The 22,654-nt window shown below is 35.0% G+C and overlaps 3 protein-coding genes across 3 annotated transcripts; 1 reads left to right on the top strand and 2 right to left on the bottom strand.

The window, feature by feature from the left end:
* Positions 1–17: 17 nt before the first annotated feature.
* Positions 18–9,289, bottom strand: LOC111779931 (RRP12-like protein). The gene is made up of 18 exons (XM_023660134.1): positions 8,701–9,289; positions 8,021–8,540; positions 7,657–7,917; positions 7,429–7,520; positions 6,357–6,566; positions 5,874–6,275; positions 5,457–5,632; positions 5,214–5,313; positions 5,017–5,073; positions 4,610–4,744; positions 4,428–4,499; positions 2,665–2,778; positions 2,349–2,510; positions 2,142–2,270; positions 1,954–2,055; positions 1,772–1,842; positions 937–1,101; positions 18–841 (listed from the first exon to the last, which is right to left on the bottom strand). Exons 1-18 carry the CDS (start codon positions 9,199–9,201, stop codon positions 247–249), a joined length of 3,864 nt encoding a protein of 1,287 aa, XP_023515902.1. The 5' UTR covers positions 9,202–9,289; the 3' UTR covers positions 18–246.
* A 3,472-nt stretch (positions 9,290–12,761) lies between these two features.
* LOC111780359 (pectinesterase inhibitor 3) lies at positions 12,762–13,645 on the bottom strand. Its single transcript, XM_023660735.1, has one exon. It carries the CDS (start codon positions 13,567–13,569, stop codon positions 12,964–12,966), a length of 606 nt encoding a protein of 201 aa, XP_023516503.1. The 5' UTR covers positions 13,570–13,645; the 3' UTR covers positions 12,762–12,963.
* A 4,446-nt stretch (positions 13,646–18,091) lies between these two features.
* On the top strand, positions 18,092–22,480 carry LOC111779751 (putative pectinesterase 63). The gene is made up of 4 exons (XM_023659874.1): positions 18,092–18,659; positions 21,024–21,230; positions 21,718–21,956; positions 22,060–22,480. The coding sequence occupies exons 1-4, from the start codon at positions 18,120–18,122 to the stop codon at positions 22,250–22,252; spliced, it is 1,179 nt and encodes a 392-aa protein (XP_023515642.1). The 5' UTR covers positions 18,092–18,119; the 3' UTR covers positions 22,253–22,480.
* The last annotated feature ends 174 nt before the right edge of the window (positions 22,481–22,654 follow it).

Genomic DNA, 22,654 nt, shown 5'->3' with positions numbered 1-22,654 from the left:
CATTAAAACTTAAAATCTATAACTAAATATTCGAATGTCACATTGAATAAATAAATTATTCCACAATATATCATTATTAAGTACACAAGCTCCAAACAAAACTGTGACAAAACAATGGAACCCTTCTTCAAGCAAAAGTGAAACGGGGGAAAAATATACAGCAACTCATTTGAGATTTTTCTGAAGGAAAAAGAATTATATGTAACCTTAACCTATAGACTCATTTGAGGTTTTAGGGTTTTCTTTCTACTTCTTGCCCTTCTTCTTGCCACCTTTGTTGTGACTCTTCCTAATCTTGGAACCTTTGCTTGACAGAATACTTGAGGCACTCTTGCCTTCAAGTTTCTTTGTCATATTTACCACACTAACCATTCCTTTCCGAGCAGCGGCTCGATGCTCCGGTCGACGGCTCATCATCTTCCGATCAAGGGGCCAATATGCATAAGGTTCAAGCTTGTCCTTCCTCTTAACATCCCCTCCAGCCTTCTTGCTAGCATACTCGGTACCAGTGTAAGCCCACCCAGAGTCTGATGTTCTTCTGCGCTTTTGAATTTTCTTGGAGGAACCATTTGAAAAGTGACTCCCAACTTCACTCCTTTCATCTAAATCACGGTTGGAAGCTTTTCTCTTGTTCTTTGTTTCATCATCATCATCGGCAATTATTAAACGTCCCTCGTCGTCGATCTTCATCTCACCATCTGACAAATCTGTCTTCCGCTTTAGATGCGCTGATGATTGAAGAGCATATCTTGTTCTTTGTTGATCAAGCAAGTCAAGAGGCTCATCTTCCAATTGGTCGGGCAAGCGTTCAAGTAAACTCATGGTTGACCGGTTCTTGGGACTGAAGTGTTTAAAAATAAAGATTGCAATCACCGATCTAGGCAAATGGGAATGCATTACTCTAAAATTAAACTAGGAATGAAAATGCAAACGGACCGTTTAGAGGTCTTGGATTTGAGGTGTGAGGAACCCTTTGATGGTCGACTTTTTCTAGCATCCCCAAATTCTGAATCACTTTCCCCCAAGTATTCAGCACCACTGTCTTCAGTCTCATCATCACCGACTTCCGAAAAAATTCTTGAATGATTCCATCTACTCATCCTGAAAGCAAACCAATAGTCACAAGATGAGAAGTTGTAAAATGCAGAAATTTAGAGTGCCTTAAAAACAGTGAGTATTGGCGCAGAAATTCCAAACGAAATGCAGCACTTAAAAGCAATCAATCATATCTTGTAACGCTCAGAAGGTTCTTTCCTCCACTCGTTCATCTCCCTACCCACCAACACCACCACCAAAAAAATAAAGGTTAAAAGAAATTATTGGTTATAGGAGGAAAAAGATCTGATCTGATAAAAGTCCGCTGGTCCGCTGGTTACCAGTATGGCTAGTAATTTCTAGTGACAACTGATATATTTCTTGATTGGCCCCAAGGGGCAGAAACTTTGGCAATGACTTGGGTCCTTTTGGTCATACTAACTTAAAAAGTTCCAGGTTCTAACATTTGGGTGAGCTTAATACCAAAACCCATTGATTCTCCTAAATCCAGCCTTGGGTGGGCGTGGGTGACCGACCCATGGTATAGAGCAGGAATGCTCCGACTCCCGGTTATCGAAGAAAAGAACAAAAATATTTCTTCATGTTAAGTGCATAGACTAGAGTCCCAACAAACCTTTTCGTTAGTGAAAACTATTCATTTATCAACAAGCACTATGCACAAAATAGCTATGCACGCATTGAAGTACGTAACCATTAGATGAACTGTGGGAGATACCTGGATGTTGCTTTCGACACCATAGACCTAGCACCCTCAGATTTAACCTTCTTTTCTTTCCGTTCTCTGATCTGCATGCCAAAACCATCCCGTAGTAAGAATAAGCCATACACTATCTTTTTATTCCGTGATTCTACATAAGCCTCTATGTTTATCAATCCATTACTAAGTTTACAACTAACCTTCCTAATGTTGGTAAGAAGTTTCATGTGTTCTTCAGGCATCACAACCTTGACCGCATCCAAGCCACATTTTCTGACAAGCATTTCAAGTAACTGCTTAACCTGGAAAATTAACAGATGAAAAATGTAAATTCGGACCATCAGAATGCAAAAGAACGATTCCAGAATGAACTTATAAAAATACCAACTTTAGCTTTGAAGTGATTTTTTGGGCCATCTTGCCACTTAAGCAAGCCTTCCACCAAACTCGATAAGTGCATCTGCAACACTTCACCGTTTGATCTGGCCACCAAAACCTTTAAAAATCCCAAATTGGCCTGCAGAAAATGAGAGTATAAATAAAACTAAAGAGATATCAAAACAGATACAAACAAAAGGGAGGAAGGAATGCTGACTTTGATTATTTCCCTGTTCTTTCTTTGGAGAAGCAAAAAGGTAGATGGCAGCAAATTGCAAGCTGCTGAAACTAGATCAGAGAATTCATAAGCCAAGCGAGCTAATCCTTTTATTGCAGCACTGATCATATGTGGAGTTTCACCAGCAAGACCTCCAGCTACCTGAGATATTAATATTTATTCTTGCTGGCATTATAGCAATTGATATTGAGTCAATTTAACTAGATGGACAGGGGGAGGGGTTGTGGTGGGGAGGATAAACCATTAAGGTTGTTCACATGAGAAGTAACTAAAAGAAGACTTGGAAACAATTTACCATATTGAAAAGCTGATACAGATAGTCTATCTTTCCCCCTTTGTTATCGTCCATACATGCATGACCAATCTGAACAAGAATATCATAAGCTCTGTTTCTTGTTTTCTTATTAGCCTGAAAGATAAATGCACGAGACAATTAGCACTTATAACGAGACATTCATGAAACAACAATACACGAGTTAAGAACAACACAAGTAAATGTTGAAACAAGCTGAATGTCATTATGTAGAAAACGTACAATTCAGTAAGAGAAATCGCAAAAGCTCATAGTAGTTTCAACTTATATGAGGTCAGTCACAAGCTGTACTAAAAATATTAACTAATTTCAAACACCATATAAGTTTCGCTCCTTTTCGTGGCCTTTTGTTTTCCCATGTAATCTTTCACTTTATTCTCAACGGAAGTCAAGTTTTCTTGTAAAAAAAAAAGTTCAGACACCATATGGTACAATGTAACAATCTGAAGGCAAGCAAACCTTCCATGGTAATCTGTGCCACCGAGAAATTAATAAAAAAGTATTACATGCAAGTTTTGGTTATCACATTAGTAAATAGAAATCTTCTGATCACAACATAGATAATACAGAATTTACCCCAAGTACAGAAATCATGAATCTTATTTCCTTCTGGAAAAGAAACTGAGTAGAGATAAAAATTAAAAAAGCAGGTAAACAATTGGAAATAAGAATAAAAATGCATTGAACATTTTTTACTTTTTAGTTTGTTATGACGACAAATGAAACGTCCTACAACCTTATGACGATCATTTCAAGAAAAGAACTACAATTCTTCAATAAAAAGGTCATTTGCAAATTTTATGATAGGGCAGGAATAAGCCTTTCAAAGTAAAAATGAAAATGAAAATTTTCTTAATACAAGTATGAATTTTGTCGAATTAAATCTTTTTTGAAAAAAGGATGAAGGAATATCACTAAAATGATTAATCACAGAAGTATTCAGAGAAGCAAATAAGTAAAGGAAAAAAGGATGTAACTGAGTCTAAAATAATGTCTTCATTCTCTTTCAAAAAGATGGCTCTTGCCACCAATGCCTTAATATAAGTATTGCCAAATTTCACGATTAACAAACTATTACTTCTCTAGCTTCTACCAATGCCCCTACAGAATCCCTACGTAAGTAAATTTTAGAAGAGGTTGCCCTCATTAACATCGAAACATTATAAATCTGCTCCAGAAGTAAGCAAAACAATGAAGAAAACATGAGAAGACAAGCAATATCATTATTAATGACTCCACAACTAAAACATCCATAACAGAATCAAACAATTTAGAAGATCTTCTCTGCAGCATATCATTCAAGTTATTTTTCTATGTGTAACACTCCAAACATTCAACAAATTTTAGACTTAGATCATCATACAATCAAAAGCAGTCTAAAAGAAAATAAATAATTACAAAAATTATATTTTAAAGATAACTGAGAAGTATTTGCAAAAAAAAAACAAAAAAAAAAATTACAGTAATCAAACATTGACTAGACTTGGTCAAAGAAAAAGAGAAAACTGAAGTGCACCACAGACACAAATTTCCTCTTCACGTGGCAAATGCACGTACTTAAATAATTTAGAAAATCTTAGTCATGATAAAGTACCAACTGAAATTATTCCATCGTCATCAAATACTAAAAATCCTAGAAGAAGGTAGACTGACACATAAAAAGCCATATAATTCAATTAGAGGAAGGAAATATTATAACATGAAAAAAAAAAAAAAAAAAAAAAAAAAAAAAAAAAATAGAATACCTCTTTGAGCGCAAGTATTATTTCAGTCAAAAATGAACTAATGATGTCATGCCGTCTCAACCCTGAATCCTCCTGAGGTAATCAAAAGTACCAAATTTGAAATCACAACAGGTTGGGAAATATTTTAGCAGGCTAGCAGAATGCACGCACTTCTCCAAAAATAAAATATCAACCATACTTACCTTTGTAACTTGGACAATCAGAAAGTATAGACAATCGAGTCTGTGACGTTTGGCAGAAAAATGGCATAAAGGCAACACTTCAATCATAAGTGTAAGCAATTCATCGAACTTTGAGGAAAGGAACTCATCAGAATTCTGATAATACAAATTAAAACAATAGAAGTACATCAATTACCAATCCTAAAATATAGAGTAAGAGCACATACATTCAAAAATCATTGAATGTTACATGAGACACCATATTCGGTAACCAAAACCTTCTCCAGGTAGTTTAAACTAACCAAACAAATTCCAATAAAATGCTAAGCTTTTTATGACAATCTAGTATAAAAACTCTGAAAACGATTCTTTATTCAAATAATTACTGAGAACATTACGATAGTAGGCATTGTGAACACAAGAAATACCTTGAGAATAGCTGAGAGAACCTTATATGCCTTCTTCTGTATCAAACCTTCACAATCCTACAATTCAGGGATGCGTAACTATGTATGAAACTAAATAATATCAAAGAATTCTATGAGACTTTTGACAAGATGTTCGATTTTTCCATAGAAATATACTCTCTCACCAAAAACATATTGAAACAGTACAGAGCCAATACCTGTTCTTTTAATGCAGATTTTACTGCAACGAATAAAACATCAATCTCTTTGGAATTCAGTCCAGGCAAAAAAGATACAGCAAAGTCATACATTTGGGCCCTGCAGTCAAGGTGAAAGACTTGTTAGGAAGTTAAGGGCCACAAACCTCCAATATATAGGGCATACAAAATAAGTAACTGAATCTACACGCTCATCTAGCAAAGACAAGGAGCTAGCCAATGCAAATATTGAAGGTAGCATACCTCATGAGAGAGGGTGAACTTGCATTTGTGGGATCATCAATCTGCATGGAATTGGAAACTTCTGGCTCTACTTTTTTAGCTTCCTGGGTCAGCTTCAAAAGCTTCCTCATTGTCCTTCCGAAGAGATTTGACACAACACCTTTATCTGATATTGAAGAAATTTCTCCAATTGTGGACTGCACATATTTCAAACAGAAGTGGTATTGAAATAATAGAATATACACAATATCCTGGCCATTAGGAAACAATAGAACTCCAAGACAAGAAGAAATGAAAGTCACTAAAAGACATGGCAAATACAAAATAATTATCAGTAACTATCTCAAATATGATGCAACTGAAGTAAGCCTATGCATCACCCAGACAAGCCATCACAAATCACAAGTTATTTTCATTTTTCAAACAACAGAAGGATACCTGCAAATAACCACCATCTTTTGAAGATGTTAGAAAGATGTCTGACAAAGCAGACAGTAACTCGGGCGAAGAGGACTTCAGTACAGATAGGTTACTTTCTGCCACCTTTCGGGTATAATGAGACATAGCAAGCTTGCTGGCCATACCCACTTCAATATCAGACTCATCATTCTTTCCTTCCAGCACTCTCTTATTCTGTTGGATGAGAATCTGCAGACTTGAACATATTATACCTCGAACATCAGGTTCCTCTTTAAGAGCAATGCATAAAGCTTTTTGAAGATCCTTAAAGCTTTCAGCAGTATCCAAAGGATAGTTGCAAAATGAAGGCAGCAAGGACCAGAAAGAGTAAACAAGCGAATCCATACTCCTCAATGAAAAGACCATGCCCTGTTGCTCAAGCTGCAAGCGATGAAAAAGATGAGACTATATTTCAAAAAAAAAAACTAAAAGGCTCATGCCTTTGACAAGAAAATTTCATACCCTTTGTGACTTCCGCTTGATTTCTCCTATCATACCCAAAATGGTCTTCGTGAAATAGCTCAAATGAGCACCAACAGTGTATTGCTTCAATATTGGAAGGAGCCAAATATTAATCTCTGATAGGTTTTCTGTGTCCAAATTAAAAGGTACAAGATCCAAGAAACTTTGAGGTCCCATCGCACCAAGAGCTGATCCAAGGCATTCATGCAACTGAGTTGTGGAACAAGCATTGGTTAAGAGTAACACAAGAGAATGAATAGATAATAAAATGCACAAAAGAAATCCATTCACAAGGAGGCCGAAACAAACAGCTAGACACCCAGTAAGTTACATTCCAACAAAAGCCGCAGACAACATAATCCCATTCCTGACTTTTTACCTCTGATTGCTTTGAAAGATCCCATTGACAAAACTAGGATTACAGAATAAATGGCACACAGTGTCTGAACTACATCATTGTCATACCAACTGGTATATCCTTTTTAAGCTTACTTGTTCTTCTATGCAAGTTTCTTGTTTTCTATATTTGGCTCGGCCTCTTTTTATGAAAGTACATAATGAAAGTTTGATCTCATTACAAAGATAAAATAAATAACATACGTGAATATTTGTTTATTAGTCTCAGGGAAAGAGAAGAACATATCTAGGACATAATTCTCAAACACTCCATCATCAGACCCAATAATAAATTTTAAATATTTCTTGGACATGATGTAGCAAATAATGAACTTACAAGATTGAGCCAATTAGTGATAACCAGTGTAGAATGTAGCAAATAAAAGCAGAAAAAAAGAGATACATTCCCCTTTTTCAACACAAGTGACACACAGATTGAGGAAGAAAGCATGTATCAAAACAATACGAGAGAAGTAAATCCTTGTGGCCATCAAACCCATACCCACACCAAAAGGACCAGAAAATAATATGGGAAACAAAATGAAAAGACCGGGCAAATACTTCCCATTTGGATTCTGAACTACGGATGCTAAACAATAAAACCTAAGAGAATCTGTGAAAAAAATTAATAACCAATGTATAAATTATTTGGCGTCCTTAACTCAGGGAAGAATACCTCTTTCCGGAAGGGGAAGTCTTCATCTGGCAATTTCTGCATGTTTGCCAGGCTATTAAGGGCTCCTTTCAGGAAGTAAGAAGAATATTTCCCTGCACAATAATGAACCAAGATCTTTTCACATTGAAAAATGGACGACAAACCATACAAAGGAAATGATAATTTTAGTAACATGTTCAAAAGATGAGTGAAGAGGAAATTCAATAAGATCAAGTAGTTCAAGAATACCTAATTTATCAAACATGGCTGAAACAACTGGAAAAGCCAAGTCGAAAACAGCAGTGTAATGATAATCAAGTAAACTTTCTATAATAGCACATAGTTTTTCTACTACGGTCGGCCCAGACCTCCTTGGTTCCACGTTTTCAGTCGTCCTAATCTGATCCACACCCTTTCTGATCAAGTCTTCATCAATGCAAGCACTAATCAGATTTTTCATAGCATCCTGGGCAGCACGGATTGCCTCCTCATGATCAGATAGCATAATATCTGTCAATCCAACATGAACATTACAAATTAATTGCATCCTTTTCCACAAACAATGAAGAAACGAGTGTGAACTTAACTATAAGTTTTAAAGCAAGCATTAAACCTTTGAGTGCATTGAAAGCAACAGGGAGCTTAACTACACATATCTGCCTATTAACATTATAAACTTTTTGCATCCCAACATTAAGCAGGCGAGCTGTGAAAGCCAGGCCATCTGCAGATGTTTCACTCGTAGAAAAAGATAATGCCATGGAACATAAAAGATCAAGCAATACTTCCGCAGAAACATCAACTGTTGGGTGGAGACAAAGTGAGTTCAAACTATCCGTAATGCGCTTAGTAACAACAGGTTGGTGCAGCTCCAAAAGAGTTTTGTAGTATTTAAGTATGTTAGTAATATACTTCATTGACAAGAGAGGTAGACACTCCCGCAAAGCCTCCAAAATAAATAGAACCTCCTGAGCTCCTTTAGGTCTTTCAGTAGCCGTCGGGTTTGAGCCACCCGCGAGTAAAAGAGATTTTTCAAGAACATTGGTGATCCCTTCGCTAGCAGAAGGGAGGAGTGACGTTCCCTGAACTTTTAACAAGACATCCCGAAGACAAATGTGCGATTGCCTTCTAACCTGTTCAGCCACAATTAGTACTTCATTCAGCTACCAAACATTCAAATTGCCCAATACACAATGAGGTCAAAACACCAGGATTTCAAGTACACGCATTTTTTTAAAAAACAAATCCAAATGATCGTAAGCAATGAATCGGATAAGAGTTGTAAGAAATCACCTTAGGGCGCGAATCAATAGCGAACCCAAGAATAAACCCGAACAAATTAGACACATCCGACCAGTTAACAGCATTCCTAACAACCACCAAATGCGAAACACAATTAAGTCCGAATGTAACCGCACCGGGTGTCAACGACGGTATACGAAGAACGCGAATAAGAAGGCCCGACAAAAACTCCTTCTTCTTATTCAAAATCGGAGGGGAAATTCGCGGGAGAAGCAGAGACAGAATGGTAAGAAGCGCGTCAAGAAGATGAGGCGGCGGGTCAGGCTCAGAGGAGATACGGTCTAAAGACGAACAAGAGGCGCCGAAGTAGGCAACTGGAGTGGAAGGAAGACTCTGGTCTCTGAGCTCCTGAGCCATGGCGCCAATGACGGCGCAAACATGCTGATGATTTTCATTGCTGGAATTGCTGAAACGTGAGAGAATCAAGTCACAGAAGTCATCGTTGGATTCAAATTCGAAGGATGCCTCCATCTCAAGGCCTTCCATGGCCATAATCGGTGGTCTGAAAGTGAAGAATAAACCCTAGGCAGCGCGCAAGGAAACCAAGCAGTGCCAGGGTTTTACTCTGATACCGTTAGTTTCGTGTTTCAGAGCTTATAAGCAATTACGAAATCAAAAGAACCGACGAACCGAATCGAATTTCTCAACCGGACCGGAGTTTGTGATTTTTTCCGGTTTTTTCGATTGAGAACCCGAAAAAACTCAATGAGTTTGGATATAGTCTTTTGGCCCATGGGCTTGTTAGCCCATTAGCCCAACTATTTTGCTAAGTTAGTCTTTTGGCCCATGTACATCCCTAGTTCTATTTATTTATTTATTTTTTTTTTTGTTGACCCAACCAACCTGAAACTTTTCACAAACCCAACCCTCTATTTTCGGGTTGGGTCCGGTTGTCAAATTTTTTTTAGTTTTATTTATTAAAAAAAGGTTGGGTCCGGTTGTCAAATTTTTTTTAGTTTTATTTATTAAAAAAAAAACAGGTATATATATTAAAACAAATTAAACAAATAAATTAGAAAGAAACGGATTGTCCTCAACAAAGCCATTAATACGAAAAAATTCTTAATATATTTTATATATTTTTATTTGGCTCGATTCAACTTGAAGGTTTTGCTCACAAACCCGGTTCAGAAAAATGAACCCAACCCTACCCGAAATGTTTATCCAACCCAACCCAAGCCTTATAGTTCGGGTTGAGTTGGTCCGGGTTGTCGAGTTGTTGGGTTGAATGTACACCCCTAAATATAACCGATCAAATTTTTATTCATTAAAAAGTATATTATGTAATATGCTTAAAATTTAAGTTTCTTAGTTTATTCAATAATCCATATTAATAATTATTATTTAATAAAATTATACATAATCAAACTGAAAATTAATTATACATATTATATTTTTTTAAAATCAAATATAATTTATTTGTCCAAAATAAAATACATTCATTTCAATTTATTATCATTTCAATGATTTGACAACTCATTTATAAATCATTTAAAAATGATTGATAGATAAAAATATATTTATAAACTAAAATAAAAATAAATAATGAAAACTTAATTGAAAATTTTAAAATAAAAAATAATAATAATAAATTTGAGATTATTGACTATTTTTTTTTTTTTTTTAATGTACGTGTAAGTAGACATTCTAATATAAATCGATATTTTAGTTGAAAATATATAAATATTTAAATTAGGTTCGGGTTCACTCATTCAATATTTTATTTTTGCTATTAATAAATATACATATATATTGGATAAATAAATATTAAATATATTGTCTATTTTATTTTTTATTTTAAAATTTTGCCGATAATTCAATTATTTATTTTGAAAATAAAAAATAAAAGAAATTGTGAAAATAGGAACATAATCTAGGAAATAAAAAATAATTAATAAAAAATAAATGGTTATCGAGTTTTATTTTATTTGGTTATTATGTTTTAAAATTTATATTATTATCTTTAATTGTGCTCAGTGCTTGTTGATTTAATAATTAGTTTTAAATTGTTGGATCGGTATGGCAACCCTAGAGGGGGGGTGAATAGGGTTTTAACGATAAAAGTGTTTAATTTTTCTAATGATAAAACTTTTTACAAATAAGTAGAAGATGATAATTACTAGAACAAAATAATTAAAGTCAAAACAATAATCAAGTAGAACATACAATAACTCACAATAATAATTTTGAAATTAAATAGGAAAGAGTTAGAGAAAATGACACCGTAGTTTTATAGTGGTTCGGTCAAACTCGACCTACTCCACTCCCCAAGCGCCTCTTGGGAATTTGAATAAAGAACTTTCTCGACTCTTTCCACGGATCTGAGCCAAACCGCTACACCGCTCTTTTTACGAGTTCAAGAGCAAACTCAATCCTTTCCACGGCGCAGGATCAAACCGATACAAGTATTTGAGTTTGATAATAACACACCACAACTCTCTCAAAGAGTAGATTTACAATTTGGGATACTCACAACTATTTCCTCACAATACAAAAATAATCCCTCTCAAGAATAAGATGAAAAGAAATAAACTTGTAAGCTTGGAGAGAGCAACAAACAATGGAGACTTTGAACAAATGAGGATTGGAGAATGTATGTAAGTTGTGTATTTTAAAATGTGGGGAAGATGAGTTTATATAGAGGAGAAAAGTGGCAAAATGTAGGATTGAATATTGACCATTGGATTGTGTTAGGAATAATGGAAGGTGGAGATTAAAAGTAAATAAATAAGAAAATTTTCTAAATTCATTTATTTCAAAATTTTAATATAATAGTAATATAATATAATAATAATAAAAAGTTATGTGAGTAACGGTCAAATGAAATTCAAAATTTATTATAAATATAATAATATAATAATAATAAAAACTATGTGAGTAACCACCAAAATTTTAAAATATAATAATATAATAATATAATATAGTAATAATAAAAATCGATGTGAGTAACGGTTAGATTCAAATTTATATTTTGTAAAAATAACTTTATTTAAAAATATAGTAATAAGAAAAACTCCACCATTTGTTACTCTCCCAAAATCATAAATGTCATACTTTGATATATTTTGATTTGTCCATCATTTTGATTTTGCTGCCACATCATCACGTCGGGTATGTTGTCTCGACTGTAATTTCTTCGTTTTAGCTCTGATTTGAGTGATTGAAAAGTCGTTGAAATTGTTATTCCCGACCTTATACTGTGGACAGTTCAAAATACTGAAAATAATTAATAATTAAAAAGTAGGTTTGTTATCATCAAAACATCAATTAATTGATTGAAATTAATTAAAGTGAGATCAAGGCCAAAAAGCCAACATAAATGATCATAATTAAAGTGGTTCACTAATTTTCATTGCTATTCAATTAATTTAAAAATCACATTAATTTTAAATTATTTATTAAACTAAACTAGTAATTAATACTTAAAAATATAGCATTTTGAAATAAAAATAGACCATTTAAAAAATTTTAATATTTTTTTAATAATTTTTTAATTGAGAGCAAGTCGGAATAATTATTAGAATAAGATGACTAAGAAGTATTTAAAATAAATGTAAGTCACCACTTATATCAACAAAGTGCATCTTCTTCTCGGTGATTTCACCATAGTTAAGTGTGTCTTATAACAATTCTATGTTGGGCCCGTAAGTGAGAACAAAACATGCTAAAGGAATATATACGGACCCAGATCCACTGCTAGCAGATGCTGTCTTCGATGTCCCACATTGGTTGGGGAGAATAACAAACTGTCATTTACAAGGGTGTGAAAGCCTTTTCCCAGATAACGCGTTTTAAAGCCATGAGGAGAAGCCCGAAAGGGAAAGCCCAAAAAATACAATATCTACTAGCGGTGGACCTGGGTCGTTACAGAATTAAACGACTCGACTCTCAAGCACCGAATCTGAATTCTAAATCGTGATTTGAATCCATGACAATTATTGTCATTTTTGTGTCATATGCTCACCAAAAATTACAGCTCACATTAGCTATCTCTTTTGTAGTGGAGGACTAAAAGACAAAATTTGAGATAATTAAGGGACTAAAACATAAAATTTGGGGACTAAATAGTTATTTTATTTGATGTTGGAGGGACTAAAAGTTAAATAGATATATTTTAAAGCCTCGATGAAGAAAAAAACAGAGCATTACCTCGCAAGAACGATTTTGTATATTTAGCCAATAATACATTAACAAGAAAAAACAGAGCAACAAACTCTACTTAACCGGAATCCGCCATCGCCGCCGCGATCAAGCTCAAGGAGCGGCCAATTTCTTCCTCCCGGCGGGGGTTCCGACGTCGAGGCGATTAATCATATACAGAGCATTACTAGTAGCTTTAGCGACCTTAGAAATCCTCTTCTTCACATCAAATTTCACCTCCCCATCCACTTCCTTAAACCCATCGAGACACGTGTCTTCATTGGTCAAGGCGGCGCTGACCCACGTCTGGGCATTGCTCATTTGCAATCGGAAAGACCGGCGGTCGCCGTAGGGGAGGTGGCGGAGGAGACCCAGAGTGTTGCTCAGCTCCTCAACAGAGTCTCCAATCTGTTCCACGCAGTCGTCGACCGCCGCGCGTTGCCGCTTCGAGGCCTGCCGGAGGTTGGCGGAGGAATTGGAGAGATACCGGGAGAGGTCGCGGGCGAGGGAGAGGCTGACGGAGAGGGTGGCTTGGGCGAGATCTTGTGGGGTGTTGACAGCGCCAGAGTAGGAGGAGAGGGTTCTGATGCAGAGACTTGGGTAGCTGGCTTGGAGGCAGGAGGAGTGGATCAGATCTTGGGACGGCGGAGGGCCGTCGTGGGCTGCGGCGGAGAGGGAGAGAGAGAGGAGGAGGAAGAGGAGGAGAGAAAGGGAAGTCATGGCGGAGGAAGAAAAGTGGGAGCGTGGGAACAATGGGGAATGGGGAGGATTTCTAGGACAATGGTTATGGAAACATTAATGAATTCGTTGCTTCCAATAATCATTTGAAATTTTTATATATTATTATTTAATGAATAATAAATAACATAATGTTTAATATTATATAAAAATTATTTAATTTTTAACCTATGATATTAATATTTGATGAGTTTTGTATTATTTTTATATTTTTATTGAATTTTTGCTCAAAATTTTATTAAAATTTATAAATTATGCTAAAATTGACCCATGTCTAATAAAATATTCGTAATTTTTTTTTTTTTTAAAATAAATTCGGGAATTTTTTTAATTTAAAATTAAGAAAGTTCAAATGACTCGACACCGAACAAAATTTTAGTTATTAATGTACATGAAATCGTACATCGGTTGGAAAGGTGAACGAAACATTCTCTACAAATGTGTGAATATCTCTTCCTAACAGACGCGTTTTAAAACCTTTGAAGAGAAACCGAGAGAGAAAAACACAAGGAGTATCTACTAGCGATGGCCTAGGGCTATAGTAGCCGTACAATCGAACATCGGTTAGAAATGTGAACGAAACATTCTCTACAAATATGTGAATATCTCTTTTAACAGACGCGTTTTGAAACCTCTGAGCAGAAGCCCGGAAGAAAAACACAAGGACTATGTGCTAGTGGTGACCTAAGGCTGTAACAGCCATACGATCCAGTTTAAAAGTCGAGTTGGATTGTAAATTTTATTTAGATGGCTCGAGTCATCAATCAAATCTAGCTCACGTACACGTCTCGAGACGACGTTTATAGTGTGAAAGAAAGAAGGAAAGGGACAGGGGGGGCGGCAATCTCTGACGGACCCATAACTCCCTCTGCTCCCACCACATTAAATTACTGCATATGCTTCCATATGCAATATGCCCCATCCTCTTCANTTTTTTTTTTTTTTTTTTTTTTTTTTTTTTTTTTTTTTTATTCTTTTTTTTTTTTTCAAATATGTGATTCGGGTTCGAGTTTTATAACCTCGAGTCTTTGGATCAAAAGTATATATCTATATTCGATTAACTTTTTTTTTATTATTATTCTTCCTATCGAGACTACATTTTATTGGGTAATTACATTTTTAGCCTTTAATTTACCATTTAAAAGATATATAAACAAAAATAAAATAAATATACATTAGACTAAATTGTATAAATTAAAAACCTTTATAATAAAAAATAAAATAATTATTTAGGGTTAAATTTGTCAAATTGTATCAATTTTCACGTATGTTTAATAATTGTTACGTTACAGTAAAATCTAATTAAAATTTATGAATTTTTTTAATAAAATTATTTCAATTAATTACGTACCGATCGAATTTAATTAGCGAATTTACGAAGAGTTTTTCATTATATTCGCGTAAAATTATTAAACAAAAAAAAAATTGAAATTGAAATTAATTATATTTTTTAAAATAAAAAGTACAAAAGATTCCTCACAAATATGGTTTAAATCCCATGTGGTCAATTATTGCATCATTTACTAATATTGTGAGCTCTACAAAAATATATATTTTTATTTTTAATTCATATGGACCCAAAATACATGTGAACCAATAGTTCCAAGCACTCATTTTAAGCCTCAATGGTCAAAGGTTAAGAAAAACCCTTCCATTTTTGGTCATTTCGTCGAGGGACAGGAAGAGATAGGGCTTCTTTCTCGGCTTTCGAGACATAATTTAAACCTAATTTTCACTCGAGAACGTGATGGATTGTAAATTTTAGGTCTAGTTTGATAATTATTTAATTTTTTTTTAAATTGAGGGTTATGAGAGATCCTTAAAGTTAATTTTCACGCAAAAAGTGAAAAATGATAAATTTTAAGTCAAATTTGATAATTATTTAATTTTTTTAATCGAGGGTTTTGTGAGATACTTAAAGCTAATTTTCACGTCAAAACTGAAAAATTGTAAATTTTAAGTCCAATTTGATAATTATTATTTTTTTTAAATCGAGTGTTTTACGAGATACTTCAAGCTAATTTTCACGTCAAAACATGAAAAATTGTAAATTTTAAGTCCAATTTGATAATTATTTTTTTAATATCGAGTGTTTTACGAGATACTTAAAGCTAATTTTCACGTCAAAACGCGAAAAATTGTAAATTTTAAGTCCAATTTGATAACTATTTTTTTAAAATCGAGTGTTTTACGAGATACTTAAAGCTAATTTTCACACAAAAACATGAAAAATTGTAAATTTTAGGTCCAATTCGATAATTATTTAATTTTTTTAATCGAGGGTTTTGAGTACTTAAAAGCTAATTTTCACGCAAAAACCTGAAAAATGGTAAATTTTAGGTTGAATTTGATAATTATTTAATTTTTTTTAAATTGAGGGTTTTGTGAGATACTTAAAGCTAATTTTCACGTAAAACATGAAAATTGTAAATTTTAAGTCCAATTTGATAATTTTTTTTTTAAATCGAATGTTTTAGGAGATACTTATAGCTAATTTTCATGCAAAAACGTGAAAATTTGTAAGTTTTAGGTCCAATTTGTGAAGTATTTAATTTTTTTAATTCGAGGGTTTTGTGAGATACTTAAAGTTAATTTTCACGCAAAAACGTGAAAAATTGTAATTTTTAAGTCTAGTTCGATAATTATTTAATTTTTTAAATGGACGGTTTTTGTGAGATACATAAAGCTAATTTTCACTCGAAAACGTGAAAAATGGTAAATTTTAAGTTCAGTTTGATAATTATTTAAATTTAAAAAAAAATTGACAGTTTTGAGAGATGAACTAGTTTTCCATTTTTTCTAAGCATTCAAAAAAATTCGTGTCTCTAATATATATTACATTAATAATTAAAATCTCAAATCTCATAATAACGTATTACTAATATCGTTATAAATTTGAAATATTTTTAGTCTTTATAATAATCTTTAAAATAGGGTTGGGTTAGGTTGAATTGTAACTCTATTTTCGGGTTAGTCTGGTTGGCTCGATAAAAAAAAATCAACCCACAAACCGACCCGATTTTTTAGTTTTAGTTTTTTTTTTAATTCAAATTAATCCAAATTGGAAAACTTATAACACAACCCGATAACCCGACTTTTATGATTTAGATGCTATAGTCAGGACTCGTCACATTTTTAAGTCATATGAACACGGGTAAATATAATTTGCTCGATCTAATTTTAGAAATAAGTACATTATTATATATTCTTAATATTTAATTGGATGAATTAAAATTATAATGAAAATTAAAAAAAATATATTGAATTTGTTTAAAATAAAATATCTAAAAGAAGTAAATTGGGCGGGAGTGAGAGGGCCCATAGGGTTAGTTAATGGGTTGTTGTTGCAATGTTTGAGATTTCAACGTAATCCTAACTGCTACAAACGGTTGGTGTCCATTTTTTTTTTCAAAGAATAAAATTAAATAAATGGAAAATTATTTAAAAGTTTTAATTTAATCAATTATCTTTTAAAAAAAATTAAAATAAGTCCTTATAAAATCAAATTACTTCAATTTTATATCAATTATTATAATATTAACGATATATATTATTATATAAATGATCGATAATTTTATTATATGATACAATTTTAGTGTAGTAATAGACTGTACATTCGAGCTCTAAAATTTTAGGGAGATTTTTAATTTTTTTCTAAAATTTGAAAAATAAATCCAAAATCGTTCCGAGTTTTTAAAAATTATGAAAATTGACGTGATAATTACAAATTTTGACAGTAAATTTCATCTCATTTTAATTAAACAAAAAATTTAAAAAAATCCAAAAATAAAATAGTGAGTATGTTATAGACGAGTTCAACTCAATCATAAATAATTAAATATATTGTATCGTAAATATATAAATTTGGTTGGTTCGAGTTAACTTTATTACATAGTAATAGATGAAACAGCTCAATCCATAAAATAATCATTTATTTAAATTCAGGTTCATAATCGAATTCATGATAAGTTGACTGATTATTCAAACTGTTATGATTAGGATAAGTTAATCGGGTTTTTTTTTTTCTAAATGTCCTAATTAAGTTGAGTTGATCGAGTTTTTCCAACTGTCCTGATTAGGATGAGTTGATCGAGTTTTTTCAAACTGTCTATGTTAGAATGAGTTGAACTCAAACTGTCCAGGTTATGATAAATTGATTGGTTATTGAAATTATTCTGATTAGGATAAGTTGATCGAGTTTTTCAAACTGTCTGGGTTAGAATGGATTGATAGAGTTTTTCAAACTGTCTGGGTTAGAATGAGTTGATCGGGTTATAATTTAGCTGTTGAATTATTTATTTATTAAATTTTTTTTTTATATATACCAATTTCCTCCAAACATTCCCACTCCCCAAAAAAAGAACTACCCATCCTATAAAAACACCAATATTACCAAACACGTATTGACTTCGGATGATAATCCAAAATTCCCATTTTACCCCTCGCGTTTATAAATATCTACCACCACAGCCTCCCACCTCGAATTTATTCAAGGCCAAAAACCACCCCCACCAAGGAGAGTTTCGGGAGAAATGTCTCGGCCAGCCGTTGCTTCATCTTTTCCGGCGACGGTGGCGCTCGTACTGGCGGTGGTCCAACTCATCACCATACTTATTCCTGCAGCCATTGTCGTCGAAGCTCGCACGAAGACGATTCCGGCAGAGCCATCGCAGCTCGACGAATGGATCGCACACAACATGAGAGAGTACCGTCAACGGAAGGCGAACGAGACAGGAGCCAAGACGCTGGATCCGCGGCTTGCTAAGGCGGAGGATTGCGCTCGAATCATCACCGTTAAACAAGACGGACAAGGAAATTTCTCAACGATCACTCAAGCGATCGAGAGCATTCCGTCCGGAAATCGTGAGCGAGTGGTGGTGTGGATCGGCGGTGGAACTTACCGCGAGAAGATCACGATCGATTCTTCGAAGCCGTTCGTGACGCTGTACGGTCAGACAGGAAAAATGCCGGTCATATCGTACGACGGAACGGCGTCGGAATTTGGTACAGCCGAGAGCGCGACGGTGGCGGTGGAATCGGATTATTTCGTCGCCGTCAATGTTGCGTTTGTGGTGAGTTTCTCTTCTTCTTCTCCTCATTTTTGTGGGGTAAGTTTTGTAAATAGTGAAAGTTATGGGGCGCAAAAAAATTTTAGTAACTTATTATTGCGTGACTACTAATTATTTATTTATTTATTTATATTTTTTTCCGGAAAAAATTCATGCATTTATTCGCCATCAAAATTAAGCATGAGTTTTCACGTTGAAATCTTGACATTTTATTGCACAATTGGTTATTTCTGTTAGAAAAGTTCCCTTTTGAGATGACTATACCTTGTTGGATAAAAAATTTGTAGGTTTTTAATCACTCTTGTTGATTGCAATGAGATTCCTGCTCGGTAATATTGTTCGGTGTAGACTCGAAAATCTGTAGTTTCATTTTAGATATCAATCTGTCATGATTTGGTTGTCAGGATCAATAGGACATGCATGAATTGGTAAGAAATGTAATACCTGTGCAATTACAACCACATCGGTTGGAGAGGAGAACGAAACATTGTAAGAGTGTGGAAACCTCTTCCCAGTAGATGTGTCATATTCCTGGTGTTGAATCTTCTTCCCAGTAGATGTGTCATATTCCTGGTGTTGAATCTTCTTCCCAGTAGATGTGTCATATTCCTGGTGTTGAATCTTCTTCCCAGTAGATGTGTCATATTCCTGGTGTTGAATCTTCTTCCCAGTAGATGTGTCATATTCCTGGTGTTGAATCTTCTTCCCAGTAGATGTGTCATATTCCTGGTGTTGAATCTTCTTCCCAGTAGATGTGTCATATTCCTGGTGTTGAATCTTCTTCCCAGTAGATGTGTCATATTCCTGGTGTTGAATCTTCTTCCCAGTAGATGTGTCATATTCCTGGTGTTGAATCTTCTTCCCAGTAGATGTGTCATATTCCTGGTGTTGAATCTTCTTCCCAGTAGATGTGTCATATTCCTGGTGTTGAATCTTCTTCCCAGTAGATGTGTCATATTCCTGGTGTTGAATCTTCTTCCCAGTAGATGTGTCATATTCCTGGTGTTGAATCTTCTTCCCAGTAGATGTGTCATATTCCTGGTGTTGAATCTTCTTCCCAGTAGATGTGTCATATTCCTGGTGTTGAATCTTCTTCCCAGTAGATGTGTCATATTCCTGGTGTTGAATCTTCTTCCCAGTAGATGTGTCATATTCCTGGTGTTGAATCTTCTTCCCAGTAGATGTGTCATATTCCTGGTGTTGAATCTTCTTCCCAGTAGATGTGTCATATTCCTGGTGTTGAATCTTCTTCCCAGTAGATGTGTCATATTCCTGGTGTTGAATCTTCTTCCCAGTAGATGTGTCATATTCCTGGTGTTGAATCTTCTTCCCAGTAGATGTGTCATATTCCTGGTGTTGAATCTTCTTCCCAGTAGATGTGTCATATTCCTGGTGTTGAATCTTCTTCCCAGTAGATGTGTCATATTCCTGGTGTTGAATCTTCTTCCCAGTAGATGTGTCATATTCCTGGTGTTGAATCTTCTTCCCAGTAGATGTGTCATATTCCTGGTGTTGAATCTTCTTCCCAGTAGATGTGTCATATTCCTGGTGTTGAATCTTCTTCCCAGTAGATGTGTCATATTCCTGGTGTTGAATCTTCTTCCCAGTAGATGTGTCATATTCCTGGTGTTGAATCTTCTTCCCAGTAGATGTGTCATATTCCTGGTGTTGAATCTTCTTCCCAGTAGATGTGTCATATTCCTGGTGTTGAATCTTCTTCCCAGTAGATGTGTCATATTCCTGGTGTTGAATCTTCTTCCCAGTAGATGTGTCATATTCCTGGTGTTGAATCTTCTTCCCAGTAGATGTGTCATATTCCTGGTGTTGAATCTTCTTCCCAGTAGATGTGTCATATTCCTGGTGTTGAATCTTCTTCCCAGTAGATGTGTCATATTCCTGGTGTTGAATCTTCTTCCCAGTAGATGTGTCATATTCCTGGTGTTGAATCTTCTTCCCAGTAGATGTGTCATATCTGTCGGAGAGGAGAACAGGAGAATTCCACACAAAACTTTGAGGGAACCCCGAATGGGAAAGCTCAAAGAGGACAATATCCGTTAGCGGTGGGCCGATTATAAATGGTATCGGAACTAGACACCAGGTTGTGTGCTAGCAAGGATGCTAAGCCCCCAAGGGAGTGGACTGTGAGATTCTATATTGGTTCGATTCCGTTAGTTTGGTTTCAAACTAACCTTTCTAGTTCAAAATTGTACGATCAAACTAACCTTTCTAGTTCAAAATTGTACGATCAAACTAACCTTTTTAGTTCAAAATTGTACGATCTCTCCTAACGTGTTTTGAATGAATGAAAATGAAATTGTAGTGATTAACAAAAAATGAAGATTGGGTATGATGAATTTGTTGATGCAGAACTCAGCTCCAATGCCGGATGCAGGAAGAACAGGAGGACAAGCAGTGGCAATGAGGATATCAGGGGATAAGGCAGCATTCCACCACTGCCAATTCATAGGGTTTCAGGACACTTTATGCGATGACAGAGGCAGACATTTTTTCAAGGATTGTTACATCGAAGGCACTGTGGACTTCATCTTTGGAAATGGCAAATCCCTCTACTTGGTGAGTGGGTGTCTATTTTTTTACTATGATCGATCTGGGATCTGGTAAGTGCGTATCTATTTTTTTACTATGATCGATCTGGTAAGTGCGTATCTATTTTTTTACTATGATCGATCTGGTAAGTGGGTGTCTATTTTTTTACTATGATCGATCTGGTAAGTGGGTGTCTATTTTTTTACTATGATCGATCTGGTAAGTGGGTGTCTATTTTTTTTACTATGATCGATCTGGTAAGTGGGTGCCAAGTAGGTATCTGTAAGTAGGTATCTATTTTTACCAGAGCTAGTAAGTAGGTATCTACTCACAAAGAAATTATTCATTACCTAATTCTTCATCTAAAATTTCTATCAACGTATAAGCCATCATCGAGCTGGTGAGTAGGTTCGACAATTGTTGTGTTAGAGGTACTATGCAAAAAAATTCCAAATTTATATCCATTTGTTGTCATCAACCATTTCATCCATATATGTGTGTGTATTTGTGACAGAAAACAGTAATAAACTCAGTGGCGGAAGGGACAGGAGTGATCACAGCTCAAGCAAGGGAGAATTCCACAGACGACAGCGGCTTCACATTTGCATATTGCAACATCACTGGAACTGGAAACACCTATTTGGGAAGAGCATGGAAGGAGAGAACTCGTGTGGTTTTTGCTTACACTTACATGGGAACACTCATTAACACCCAAGGATGGTCCGATAAAATGCAGGGAACCGAACCTCGAAAGTGAGCAAAATCACGCACATAATAATATCATCATCATCATCATCGTCATCATCATCTCATTGCTAGTTGATTGATTCATTTTGATTATCGACCGTGTTGACAGGAGTATGTACTACGGTGAGTACAAATGCAAAGGACCCGGGGCAGACAGCACGGGACGAGCACACTACACGAGAATACTCACGGACTACGAAGCGAAGGCGTTTTTGAGTATGACTTATATCCATGGAAACAAATGGGTTCTACCACCTCCAAGGCTGTCCCTTCTCCCGGTGTCATCTCAATGCCATGGCTGATTATGTTGTCTCGTGTTTCTTTTTGGATAAAGTTTTGGTTGATTCTTGTTGTTGTTGTACCAAACCGATCAATTTCTTGAGCTTTCCAGGAAGCCTCTCCTCTCTCTCAGTTGATCTCTTCTTTTAATCATTTATATGTTCTTACATTTACAAACAATGCTGCGCGCAGTTTTGCAAGTTTAGGCAAAAATATGATCATGAATGGGCCTTTGCCCACGCATTTGTGTACCATTTTTTTTCTTCTTCTTCCTCTTTCTTCCTCTTTTAACGGGTAGCGTGATGAACTGACTCTAACTTGAATATAACTTGTAACGATCCAAGTCCACCACTAACATATATTATTTTCTTTGGGCTTTTCCTTATGCTTCTCTTTACCACTGCAGATATTGTCCTCTTTAGTTT

Source organism: Cucurbita pepo, chromosome LG18, assembly GCF_002806865.2.
Source record: "Cucurbita pepo subsp. pepo cultivar mu-cu-16 chromosome LG18, ASM280686v2, whole genome shotgun sequence".
In the NCBI taxonomy this organism is placed as follows: Eukaryota; Viridiplantae; Streptophyta; class Magnoliopsida; order Cucurbitales; family Cucurbitaceae; genus Cucurbita; species Cucurbita pepo.
Note: the sequence above shows the minus strand (reverse complement) of the source record. Positions and strands in the feature narration are given on the sequence as shown.

What these genes read in the sequence shown, in the direction of transcription:
- LOC111780359 (XM_023660735.1), bottom strand. Translation starts at nt 13,569, where the DNA reads ATGACTTCCCTTTCTCTCCTCCTCTTCCTCCTCCTCTCTCTCTCCCTC.
- LOC111779751 (XM_023659874.1), top strand. Translation starts at nt 18,120, where the DNA reads ATGTCTCGGCCAGCCGTTGCTTCATCTTTTCCGGCGACGGTGGCGCTC. An exon ending in CCGTCAATGTTGCGTTTGTG is followed by an intron (nt 18,660 to 21,023) that starts GTGAGTTTCTCT and finishes TTGTTGATGCAG; the next exon opens with AACTCAGCTCCAATGCCGGA. An exon ending in CAGGGAACCGAACCTCGAAA is followed by an intron (nt 21,957 to 22,059) that starts GTGAGCAAAATC and finishes CCGTGTTGACAG; the next exon opens with GAGTATGTACTACGGTGAGT.
- LOC111779931 (XM_023660134.1), bottom strand. Translation starts at nt 9,201, where the DNA reads ATGGCCATGGAAGGCCTTGAGATGGAGGCATCCTTCGAATTTGAATCC. An exon ending in TTCTCTCAGCTATTCTCAAG is followed by an intron (nt 4,745 to 5,016) that starts GTATTTCTTGTG and finishes TTGTATTATCAG; the next exon opens with AATTCTGATGAGTTCCTTTC. An exon ending in AAAATCACTTCAAAGCTAAA is followed by an intron (nt 2,056 to 2,141) that starts GTTGGTATTTTT and finishes TTAATTTTCCAG; the next exon opens with GTTAAGCAGTTACTTGAAAT.